This window comes from Astyanax mexicanus, chromosome 1 (assembly GCF_023375975.1).
Source record: "Astyanax mexicanus isolate ESR-SI-001 chromosome 1, AstMex3_surface, whole genome shotgun sequence".
NCBI classification, from domain to species: domain Eukaryota; kingdom Metazoa; phylum Chordata; class Actinopteri; order Characiformes; family Acestrorhamphidae; genus Astyanax; species Astyanax mexicanus.
The window spans coordinates 12,693,147-12,705,999 of record NC_064408.1 but is presented as its reverse complement, the minus strand read 5'-3'; the positions used below and the strand labels follow the sequence as shown (position 1 = coordinate 12,705,999).

At 36.0% G+C, this 12,853-nt stretch overlaps 2 protein-coding genes across 2 annotated transcripts in view; one reads left to right on the top strand and one right to left on the bottom strand.

Moving 5' to 3' along the window:
• Positions 1 to 1,430, bottom strand: part of LOC103040062 (E3 ubiquitin-protein ligase RNF43) — a 212,584-nt gene extending 211,154 nt beyond the window's left edge. The window contains exon 1 of the mRNA XM_049466290.1: positions 1,304 to 1,430. Within this exon, the coding sequence (XP_049322247.1) occupies positions 1,304 to 1,310 (7 nt within the window). The 5' untranslated portion in view covers positions 1,311 to 1,430. The remainder of the gene's footprint in view (positions 1 to 1,303) is intronic.
• Positions 1,431 to 3,512: 2,082 nt separating this feature from the next.
• On the top strand, positions 3,513 to 9,381 carry supt4h1 (SPT4 homolog, DSIF elongation factor subunit). The gene is made up of 5 exons (XM_022665779.2): positions 3,513 to 3,716; positions 5,315 to 5,421; positions 5,506 to 5,561; positions 5,672 to 5,725; positions 9,013 to 9,381. The coding sequence occupies exons 1-5, from the start codon at positions 3,648 to 3,650 to the stop codon at positions 9,078 to 9,080; spliced, it is 354 nt and encodes a 117-aa protein (XP_022521500.1). The 5' UTR covers positions 3,513 to 3,647; the 3' UTR covers positions 9,081 to 9,381.
• Positions 9,382 to 12,853: the final 3,472 nt, after the last annotated feature.

The window sequence follows — 12,853 nt, the reverse complement described above, 5'->3', positions numbered from 1 at the left end:
TATCAAGATGATTATTTACCCAATAAAACAGTGTTTTTCCTCAGGGCAACAATACAGCTACATTTGATGGAGAAACTATGTAATAAAGAAGTGTTATTTTCCTGCAAAAACATAAATTCATGCATTGATTCTCAAACTTTTTAGACCATGCACCACCAATGACCAAACTAAAACTTCTAAGTACCACCCACAAACCATTTAACAGGAACACATGTACCACCTTATTTACACACAGTAAGCTAGGTGTGTAACTCACACACATATACAATACATGTCATATCTTTCACCAATTGTTCTTAACATGCTTTCCCACTTTTGCAGTCAGTAAGTTAATATGGTAAGTTGTTTGGTCATTGTTTCTGGTTAATACAATTTAGACAGAAGAAAACAACAATTATAGTGTTTACTACCTTATTTAGCTATTATTTGTATTATAGAAACAGTTGTGAACTATTGGTGATTGATGGTTGATATAGCATATCCTGTGTTTTTTTCTATGGCCACTGAAACTGATGTTCATAATTATACATGATAATGATATTTATATGCTAATAATTATAACTGTAATTCTGAGAGTAAGGGGCCTGAAGTTGGATTATACCATCAGATTTGTGTTACAGGATACAAAAATGGACAAATCTAAAAATCAAGAGAAGATTCAACTTAAATTTCTTTTGTTGAAATAGTGTTTGCAAAAGGCTGAAATGAAAAACTAGATAGTTGAAATTTTGGATGAAAACTCATTTCTTTTTTACTGTACTGAATAGAAAAAAATAAACAAATAACCAATAATTTTTATTTTTCAAATTTAGCTTCGGTCAGAAAATTAAACTGCTAATACCATCAGATTTGCCTCCTTTATGTCAGTTTAATGTTTAGCAGTTTCATTTTCTCTCTGTTTCAAGCTAAATTTCTAAAACATAAAATAAAATGAACAAAATACGTTTTTAATCAATTTTTCTATTTTTAATAAACGTTACACTAACCCCAAAATATTTTCCAATATTTTGACTAATCCAGAGACACAGCTAGGTAGTTTTGGGTTAAATCCATAATTACCATAATTAATTACCATAATTAACTACAACTGGCTAATCACATAATTTAGCTAACTAGCTAAGCTAGCTAACCAAGTTATTTGGTTAATCAGACATTTATAATCATAAAGTGAGCCGTTTAACTGAGACTAAACGATACAGACGGTATAGATAACCTAACGTTTTATATAACTTAATCTAATATCAGTGTCAGGCAGAAAAACTGGTGTATTTTTATAGTAATTCCCGCAGTAAACTGAGTTTACCTGTCATCAGGTTTATCAGAGTTCTCCTGTTTCTCCTTTAGAACCGGAACCGATGTTCCCGAACCGTTACAACCCATTTAAATCTAAACTGTTCCACACAGCGCGCGAGACTCTATAAAGAGGCGAATCTTTTGACTCGGCTCAATAAAAAAGAGCCGACTCTTTCAACTCCCAAGGGGCTCCTCTTTTTTATTTATTTTTTGTTGCTGAAATTAATTTATTATTATTATTATAAAATACAGTACAAGTCAAAAGTTTGGAAACACATTCTCATTCATTTATCTCATTCATTTATTAATTTAATTTATTTTCTACATTGTACATTAATATTAAATACAATAAAAACAATTAAGGGACACATACGGAGTTATATATGTGATTTGGCAGGAGCTGGAGCAGCAACTTTTGTTCTGCACCTCCAGAAACTGAGAAAACTAATCCAGGTGGCTCTACCTCATGAAGACACTGAGATTAAAATACCAAGAATGTGCAGGCCTGTCCTCAAAGATAAATGTGCTACTTAGAAGAGTCTAAAGAATAAAATCCCGTACAGATTTAATGTATTCAATATTACATTTACCATGTAAAAACGATTTATTTTTCAGTTTAATTATATATATTTTTATTATTCATCATTAATCATTTTTTTATCCATTTTTATGTAATATTGTCACAAACAAAAAAAAACACACATTTACAAAAAAAAACATTTTAGGTGTCGATAAATATTCTGGATGTTGGATAAAAACACAGAAGTGAATACAGATATGTTACTGCGAACTCACTAAGCGTGTCTAAGAGCGCGACCTGCAGTGATGGGGTGTTTGTTTGACCACCAGAGGGAGCGCTCCATAGTGAGAAAATCATAGCTTATAAATGTTTAATCATGACCAAACTGTGTGAAAATCGGGTAAAAATTGGCAGAGTTGTGATTATTATAGGTGTATTAAACACCTTCCTCAGTACTGATAAACGCACAGAGTACATGTGGTTCCGCTCACCAACCATAGCCTTCTCGGCTCAGCTCACAGTCAGGGTTGCCAGGTCCAACAAAAATATCCAGCCAGTCTAAACCCGCCCTTCAGAAGCTTAAACTAGCCCAACAAATATACGTCTGTCTCAAATTAAGCAAATGGCAGAACAACTATGAGTGTACGACTTATTATCACTATTGCTATTTATCGTAAAGTAATATTAATAATATTGTAACATTGGTGTTACTTTATAAGTTTTTATATCCCGGTCAATAACATTTAATAGTATATATATTAGTATATACTATAATAGTATATAGTTATAATTGGCAAAAAATTACTTTTACTTACTTATTTCTGTCCTTGCCCCTTCTAAACTCTCTTCTCCCCTCTTTAACATTTTTTATCGCCTGTTGATTTCAGGTTACATTGTGATTTTTTTTTTGTTTTCCTTTTTAGCTTTTTTGGCGGCCGTGGTAATTTTTAAAATATATTTATTTTTTACCCCTATATTTCTGGCAACTCTACTCACAGTAGCAGTAATGATAGCACCTTCACTGCATAAATCATATTTTCTTTTTTTTTTTTTTTTTTTTTCCCATTTTCTCCCCAATTTACACGGCCAATTACCCAACCCACTCATTAGGACTGCCCCTATCACTAGTGATGCCCCAACACAACAGGAGGGTGAAGCCTAACACATGCTTCCTCCGATACATGTGACGTCAGCCACCGCTTCTTTTCGAGCTGCTACTGATGCAGCATTGCCGAGCAGCATCACAGCGTGCTTGGAGGAAAGCGTAGCGACTCGGTTCTGATACATCAGCTCATAGACGCCCTGTGCTGCGGACATCACCCTAAGAAGTGATGTGGGGAGAGAGCACCATCTACCCACCTGGAGGGAACAGGGTCAATTGTGCTCCCTCTGAGCGCAGGCAGTTTGATGGCAAATCTGCATGAGCTGGGGTTCGAACCTGCGACCTCCCGCTCAATAAATTATATTTTCTAAGGAAAAACTAAGATATAGAAGATATAGATATAGAAGTTTTTTTTTTTAATTTAATAAATATCATGGTCAGGTGGTTAATTACTATTTTAATATGAGTTTTTAGCCGTTGAGCTCCATTCATCCCCATTCATTCTGGACCCCCTCGCGGGCTCCCTCTAGCGGTTGACAGTCATTTTCAGACGTAACACTGCAGATAGGGAGTGCGCATGCTCGCCATAAACCGGCTCTGGTATGATGATGTCATTTGGAAGCGCCAGAGAGGCGAGGAGCGATCAGGCTAACAGGCTAATTCTCATTACAACACGACAAAACCCTCAGAAAAACCTGATTTATTCAGTTTTACTGTGTTAAATTACTCATAATGTCTCTGGAGACGGTGCCCAAGGACCTGCGCCACCTGCGGGCGTGTCTGCTGTGCTCTCTGGTGAAGGTAATGCTGACGGTGGCCGTGTTTATGTATTTATCAGCTTTAGCTAAAGCTAACTAAGCTAACTTTATATCATCCTTTAACTGAACTAACTAACCGCCTTCTCTGACTAATCTCTCTCTAATAACCGGGGAAATAACCCTTAACACAGCCAATCAGGAGTAGTGTCCACAGGAGAGGGATAATATTACACTGTGTGAGTTAATAACATTCGTATTCTCCTATACACCCTGAAAAAATAAGAGACCACTTCAGTTTCTGAATCAATTTCTCTGATTTTGCTATTTATAGGTTTATGTTTGATTAAAATTAACATTGTTGTTTTATTCTATAAACTACGGACAACATTTCTCCCAAATTCCAAATAAAAATATCGTCATTTAGAGCATTTATTTGCAGAAAATGAGAAATGGCTGAAATAACAAAAAAGATGCAGAGCTTTCAGACCTCAAATAATGCAAAGAAAACAAGTTCATATTCATAAAGTTTTAAGAGCTCAGAAATCAATATTTGGTGGAATAACCTTTATGGTTTTTAATCACAGTTGCATGCATCTTGGCATGTTCTCCTCCACCAGTCTTACACACTGCTTTTGGATAACTTTATGCCTTTACTCCTGGTGCAAACAATCACATAGATCAGCTTGGTTTGATGGCTTGTGATCATCCATCTTCCTCTCGATTATAATCCAGAGGTTTTTAATTTGGTAAAATCAAAGAAACTCATCATTTTTAAGTGGTCTCTTACTTTTTCCAGAGCTAAAGTTTCAATTAGTTAAGTAGCCAATAAGGGTGACCGAAATGGCCCTAAAATAATATCACAATATTTATTGGTATTTTTGCGATAGCGATACTTTTCACAATATGACAAAGCACTGATTTAAATAAATAAAAAATCAAGATTGCTCTACTGCAACAAAATGAAAATTAAATTTTATTATTGCATATGATATGGTACGACACACCCCTAACAGAGATATAAAAAAAAAACACAAGAATTTTATCAGATTTGAAACAGAAGTCAATGATCCAGAATGTCATGATACTAATAATGTAGGATTAAAGTAAAATAAATGATACCTAGTAGATATAGAATGGGAATTGAGAAGAGTGTGATTTTTTTTTTCTTTTGCTAAAAACAGCTAAATGTAGTACCCTGATGTGATTATTAGGGGTGGATAAGTAGGGATTGCACAATATTTCAGAGTATAATATCATTTGATATTTAAAACTGTTAGCGACGTAATGCATGAGATATGATATGGCACACCTCTAACCTAACTAATTGTTAGCCATGGTGGATACTGAGTTTGTTATTAGGTAGCTATTAGCCATTTAACTAACTGGCATACAGTAGCTACCAGTCAAAACATTTGGACACTCTCGTCATTCAATGTACGATAGATACATTGTTTTAGCATCATCACCGCAATGTGTGCACGTGCAATAGTCACATATTTATATAAAAAAAACATTATTTTTTTATTTTTTATTTATCTATGCTGGACATAGGGCATTGTTTATCAGAGTGTCTCTTCTGTTGAGGAACAGATCTTTATAAAATGTATATACCTATTAAACATTCCTTCTTTCTGTTCCCAGACTATCGACCAGTTTGAATATGATGGCTGTGATAATTGCGAGTCATATCTACAGATGAAGGGCAATCGGGAGATGGTTTATGAATGCACAAGCTCATCGTTTGATGGGTAAGTAGTAGTGTTTATATATTCAGTCTCTTCTATGTGACTTCAGTGTAATGATGCTGCTCATACAGTATGTGATCTTACCAGTGTTCTTGCAATGATGAGTCCTGAAGACAGCTGGGTGGCCAAATGGCAAAGAATAGGTGAGGACACCTTCCTTTACAACAGTCATTTCAATTAAGATCATTTAGATAAATGTGATTGTAAGTGCTACTGTAAATGAGTGAATATAATCCATTCATTTTTGTTTCAGGAAACTTTAAGGCGGGTGTTTACGCTGTAACAGTGACTGGCCGATTACCACCAGGTAAGATCAAGTCAAGATCAGAGAATCTGAACATAAATTGAGGATTTGGCAAAAATATTGAAATATACAAGTTTGCACCAACTTGTACATGCACTGTAAACATGAAAGATTTTGCATTTTTCATATGTATAAAAACTTCAAATATTAAGTCTCACCAACTTAAAAATTCACTTTACTTTGTTAAGTCGGCCTAATTTAAGTTGTATAAAATCTGTATTGTAATTTCTGCTGCCATTCCTTTAGGATCAAATGGGTTTTGGGAGACTATTTTATCTTACAGTGATTGTGTCTGTGGCGTAATTTTTTTAAGCTGTGTTTATGCCAATTTTCTTGTAAAACATTCTCTCAAACATTTTGTAACTTCTTTGTTTAATATCTTAATATCTCTGTGTCCCCTTTAAAACCTCGGGTGTTTGATTTCTATTATGACTGTAAAATATAATATAATATAATTTGTTTTTAATAGGTTATTTATCTTTGATGCACATAGTGTATTATTAGTATTTATACAACAGTTAGTTCCGACCTCACAATCTGGTTGGTTGAGAAGTGTTCTAGCTGTGCTGATATATGTGATAACATCACGGGCTTCTCACACTAAACTTGTATCACTCCGCCGACGCGTTGCCGAGTAACTGCGTATACACACAGGACACCCGCAGCTGCGGTAGCTTAGCAGAGGCTAGCGCTCAGCCGCGGCACGCTCACACTCAGCTCGCGGCGCAGGCTCGTCTTTTGTGGGGAAAAAAGGGAAAGAAAATCGCTCGGTTAATACCGTCTTACAGCCAGAACACTAACCAGCCAGGCTAGGCTAAGCTAAGTTAATGCTGAGCTAAAGCAAGCTACGCTAACCTAACCACAGTCCAGCCGGCTAGCTGAAACCTACACCACCCAGGAAAATAAGCAGAAATGCTCAAAAAATGCACAGCTTTCACCTGAAGACGACTCAAAGGAACAGGAGAGGAGAGTTTTAGCGTTATTTCGTGGACCTAATGTTATCATCTTCGCTTATTCCCAATTTTAATTTCAAGCTAATTTTCGTGGTGTTAGTCTGCCTGAACCATACACCGTTTTGTAGTTAAGTTTCAGTTCTGTTACAGTTGTTGTGGAACTATTTTTTGGCGGAAGGCCCAGTCCATATTGAAGCATATTCAAACAGAATTTCTTTAATTTCTTTAAGTCCTTTAATTTATTTTCGTTATTCATTTTGTAAAAAAAAAAAAACATAATAAAACAAGTAACATCACGGCTGTGATGATCTACGGCACTTGCCCTGGCTCGTGCCTACGACCGAATCACAGCCATGATGTTATTCATGATTAAATATATTATTTCGCTAACTTGTACATACACTGTAAAAATGAAAAAGTTGAGAGAGCTTTTATGTTTTGATAGACAGTTGTGCCAACTAAAAATCTTTAGTTCAGATAATTTATTTTTCATATGTATAAAAACTCTCACTGACTTAAAAATTCTGTTTGTTTTTAGTCCGCATAATTTAAATGAGCTTTGTAAGTTCTGCTGACTATCCTTTAGGATCAACTAAAAAAATGTTGTCAATGACCCATTTTGCATTAATCAAACTCATGTTGGGCCTGCAACATATTTTATTTAGTTTGAAAAACTTTAAACAAGAAACTTAATAATGTATAATTTACAATGCAATATTTTTTGTTAATCTCACTTAAATTTCACATTTAATGAGAAGTTTATTTTTTTACAGTGTAACAAATGTAGTCCTGGACATGAATTCGCCTCAAGTTTTCTGCTAGAGCTAACTTTACCTACACATTATCATTAATGTCATTGTAATATTGGACTTTAAATTATTTTTATTAAGATTTCTTTGTCTAGAACAGAAAGTAATGACAAATATCTTAATCTGAATTGTTGGGGGGGTTGTAAAATCATCATAGATGATCTTTTGGAAGCCCTCCACAAGCTTTTGGCGTAATTTAGCTTGGACATTTGAGCACTCTTCTTGGCAGAATTGGTAGAGGTTAATTAAAGTGGTTTCCTGGCTCTCACCCACCTTTTAAGCAGAGTTCCTGTATTTTAAGGTCAGATTTTTTTTTTACAGTCCAAAAGCTCAATTTTAGTCTGATTTGTACATTCCACAACCACCTCTGATGTGTTTTCGGGAGTAATTGTCCGTTTGTGTCCCTGTTTCAGCCGTCTAGCTGATGCTAGATGAAGTACTCCCTTCTCCCTCTTAAATATTGTATATTTTAAATAGATTTTGATCCCATTATCTATCACATGTATTACTAAAATAATTGCTAAAAATGAAAAGCAAATTTAGGACAAGTCAACATCCAAGTTTACCAGTGTGGAATATTGCCCAGCTCTTCCCAAGTGCTGTACTAGTCAAAAGTTTGGACACACCTTTTCTCATTCAATGTGTTTTCTTTCTTCTTATGATTTTTGTACATTGTACATTTAATATTGAAGACTATATTAAAGCTATACAGGAACATGTGCTGAATTCTTCTGTAAACAAACCAGAATATGATTTATACTTTAGATTCTTCTAGCTAAGTAGCTCATGTATCTTTGAGGACAGTTCTGCACACTCTTGGTATTTTAATCTCAGTGTCTTCATGAGGGAGAGTCACCTGGAATAGTTTTCTTGGGCTATTTAAAATAGTGTGGTTTTCGAGTGAGGGTCTACTTTCTAAGGTCAGGGAAAATGAGACCACTTTAAAATTGAGTTTCTTTGATTTCACCAAATTGAAAACCTCTGGAATATAATCAAGAGGAAGATGGATGATCACAAGCCATCAAACCAAGCTGAACTGCTTGAATTTTTTGCACCAGGAGTAAAGGCATAAAGTTATCCAAAAGCAGTGTGTAAGACTGGTGGAGGAGAACATGCTAAGATGCATGAAAGCTGTGATTAAAAACCAGGGTTATTCCACCAAATATTGATATCTGAGTTCTTAAAGCTTTATGAATATGAACTTGTTTTCTTTGCATTATTTGAGGTCTGAAAGCTCTGCATCTTTTTTGTTATTTCAGTGATTTCTCATTTTCAGCAAATAAATGCTCTAAATTGCAATATTTTTATTTGGAATGTTGTCTGTAGTTTATAGAATAAAACAACAATGTTAAACCTAAAACATAAACCTATAAATGGCAAAATCAGAGAAACTCATTAAGAAACTTAAGTTGTCTCTTTATTTTATTTTTTTCCAGAGCTGTATGTATGTATAATCCCGTTTCTAAAGGGGTTTATTGAATCCTTTCTAATTTTGCCTGTAATTCAGTCTTTATTATTTGTCTCTTAGGTGTTGTGCGAGAGCTGAAGAGCAGAGGAGTGATCTACAGGTCCAGAGACACAGCAGTCAAGACATAAACAGGAAACAGAAATTTTGCCAGAGGAATTCCAGCTCCTTACCTTGCAGAGAAACATCAATGTACAGCCAGACTGTGTTTAATTACTCGGCTCAGTTGTAGACAGTGCTGTAATGTTTATTTGCATTATTTCTTTTCTTTTTTTCTTCTTGTTCTAAAATGATGTGATGTAATTTTATGATTTAATGTCTTGCAGATTAGTCTTATTTTTCCTTCACAATATTGTTGCTTTGTCTTAGAACTCCGTTTTGGACTAGTTAACCAATAATGAATCTCAATAAAAACACTTTTTACCAAATAGATTTGTGACTGATGTGGTTACTGACACTGTACTGTAATGAGAAGCAGGGTGAAAGTCCACCAGTAGAGGGAGACACAGGTCCAAAGTTAATAAGTTTTAAAAAGCACTCATCGTGAAATATCTATAGAGTATAAAGATAAAATAAGCTGCTTTACGTGATTCTTTAGTTGATTTCATGCAGTGGTGCTTATTCAAGGACCTGCTAAAAGTTTAGCCCCAACCTACTGGCTCATATCCTAATTCCTAGAAACCCTGGTTTTCTTCTCCACCTGGATCTACAGTGTTTAAATAGGTTTGGAGACAAACTCAGCATGAGTTTAAATCACGTTAAAGAGGCACTGAACCCTTTAGTGAAATAAATCATAGGAAAACAACACTAGAACTCAGGGATATGTTTAATGGAGAAAGTAAGAGCATTACCACAAACATAATGTGAAGGAAATTCAAGGGATTGGGACTAAACAGCTGTGTAGCCTAAAGAAAACTACTTATTAGCGAAAGATTGAACTCTGGAGCAATGGAAGAAGGTCATGTGAAGGTCGGATGTGTCCAGATTTACCATGTTCCAGAGTGATGGGGCATCAGGGTAAGAAGAGAGGCAGCTGAAGTGATGCACCCATCATGCCTCATACATGGTGTCTACTGGTCAGCTGAATACCTGAATATACTGAGCTACCAGATTAATTCCATCAATGGATTTTTTTTTGATAGGTCCAATGTAATCCCACCTTTTCTAATGGGAGGGGCATATTCCAGAATTTGAGTTTTGAAGGTCATTTATTTGTATGTGGTTGTAAATGTCCTCAAATGCAGACTTGGTTTTAAGTAGTTTAAGTTTATGTAAAACACATTTAAAGTTTTTTCAGTTCAAACAATGTAACCATCATTGCCCACACACATTCTGTGTGTCCGTTACAGAAAAGTGGATGGTATTTGGTATTTCATCCACTAAAGGGATCGAAACTCTTGATTGTCTGAATCAATCTTAAATATTTATTGAAATATTTATGCAATAAATAATACAAAAGAAATATGCAGACAAATAATGGAAATCCCCTTTAAGGCCAGGCCCAGAGTGGCAGTGTAGCTCTAGCCTAAATCAAGCGTCAGTAAAGGAAGTGCTGTCAGGCCTTCGCTAACCCGCAGTAGATGTTTAAAGCTATACACAGCAGTAGAGAGCAGTCGAAGTCAGCACCGTCAGTTTTATCTGTGCTTACATTAAAAACAATGCACAGCCCCCAAAACAATGTTACATTCATCAAAGCCTTATGAAAGTTTTAAGCCCTGCAGTGTTCGTTTTAGAGGGGGTGGCCTCCCCCCCCACAGCTTTGTGCTCGTCTCCTCACACCAGGCCTGCGACGGTCACGTGTCGAGAGGGAAACCACCACAGTCCTCCTCACATGACAGCAAAACACTTTCAGAATGATTCATGCACGCACTCAAATGAGTAATCCTTTATTATCTTTCTTTTACTCTTTTTTTTTTTTAAACATTAAGGTTTCAATGCATAAGGCTGATTCCACCTTTAGATTAGCACCAGGAAAAGCCCTCGATTAGACCTCCCCTGCATGAGCTGGAAGGATGACTTAAGGGAGAAGTTGCTATTTTCAGGGATGGCGTAAGCACAAAAAGGCCGGCTGTGTTCCAAAACCTGCAGTGGTTAATTTTCAAAATAGCCAATTTCCTTCTGTTTCCGTCACACAGTAGATGCCCCTGCTATTCTTCTTCTGGGGTCCTATTTAAGTAAAAAAATCAATTTAAATCACACCAGCAGATGACATGACTCTCCAAACCATCAATGATTGTGGAAACTTCACACTAGACCTCAAGTTGCTTGAACTGTGTGTCTCTCCACACTTCCTCCAGACTCTGCTCCCTTAATTTCCAAATGAAATGTAAAATTTACTGATGATCAGTGATGGTTTGGAGAGACATGTCATCTGCTGGTGTTGATCCACTGTGTTTTATTATCAAGTCTAAAGTCAGTGCAGTTTTGTTTTCCCACAAAATCTTACAGCACTTCATGCTTCCCTCTGCTACTGACAACTTTTATGGAGATGTGGATTTCATTTTCCAGCAGGACTTGGCACACTGCCCACACTGCCAGAAGTACCGATTAGTCTTATATTAAAATTTTCTGAGACACTGCCTTTTTTTTTTTTTTTTTAAGCTATGATCATCAAAAATAAAAGGAATAAATAAAAGCTTGAAATAGATCACTGTGTGTAACACATCTATGAGTTCCACAGACATCCCAAGTTGCAAAAGTTGATTTCAGGGAGGTTACATATATGTGACTCGCGGGCATCAGGGAGCCACTACCGAAATGCGCAGCTTCAGGGAGACTTGGTTTGTCTGGTTCCACATTTTGAACTGAATTACAGAAATAAAGTAACTTTTCAATTATGATCTAATTTTTTGAGATGCACTATATATGTATATGACCAAGAGTTACATCTTGGTCAGTGCAGGACTTTAGCCTCCATTTTCTCCTGCAATACATGTGAAGTCACCACCTCATTTTTTCTTAGCTGCCACCAATGCAGCACCACAAGGCAGGCAACAACATGCTTGGAGGAAAGCGCAAAATCCCCAGCTCTGATACATCAGCTAACAGATGACTGCACTGACTAATATCACACTGGGAGTGATGAGAGTGAGGAGAGAGTGCCGTCTGTCTACCATGAGAGAGCGTGGCAAATTGTGCTCTCTCAGACTCCGCTGATGCCAAAGCAGGACAATCCAGGATTTGAACTCACAAACCGCAGGCTATAGTGTCAATGCCTCTTGGATTTCTCCCATCCACACAAAAAACACAGCTTTCAGTGTGGTTTTAACAGAAAAGATGAAGCTTTTTTTTCAAAGGCAATTAAAGGCATCGATATCTCAATATATATCTTAAATTTCTCCTTACTCCCTATATAGTGAACCATATAATGAATGAATGAATTAAATAATTAATTAATGAACAAATTTACACTTGCAAATGTTTTAGGCACCTGTGGGAATTTCAGTAAAGAATAAGTGTCTTATCTGTGCAGTAAGTGTTTATTAGCTCAGTAAAACACCAGCATTACAATAAATACAAACAACAATTTTACAAAAAGCAGAGCTTTTACAGCCCTGTTTTCCTTAAAACATCTCATAAATCTCTCCTCCTAATATGAGTTTAATAGAGTTATTTCTAGCTCTCGTCATATTAATCAACAGCTGGTTTGGTAAATTGGTAAATCAGGTAAGCTGCTGACGGAACTGAACATATATAAACACATGCTGGCTGAGGAGCATCCTTTGTTCTTCAGCTTGGCTCACAGGATATAACATACTCCAGTAAAAATGAGAATTCCTTGTTGCGTTTTACTGTATGTATGTTTATTTGCATCTGTAAAAATCATATGTGATGCTTTTTTTCAGGTAAAAACACTCATATTGCTGAGATAAATGGATTAGGACAAGGACGCTTTACAATTTAC

What these genes read in the sequence shown, in the direction of transcription:
- supt4h1 (XM_022665779.2), top strand. Translation starts at nt 3,648, where the DNA reads ATGTCTCTGGAGACGGTGCCCAAGGACCTGCGCCACCTGCGGGCGTGT. An exon ending in TGCTGTGCTCTCTGGTGAAG is followed by an intron (nt 3,717 to 5,314) that starts GTAATGCTGACG and finishes TTCTGTTCCCAG; the next exon opens with ACTATCGACCAGTTTGAATA. An exon ending in GGCCAAATGGCAAAGAATAG is followed by an intron (nt 5,562 to 5,671) that starts GTGAGGACACCT and finishes TTTTTGTTTCAG; the next exon opens with GAAACTTTAAGGCGGGTGTT.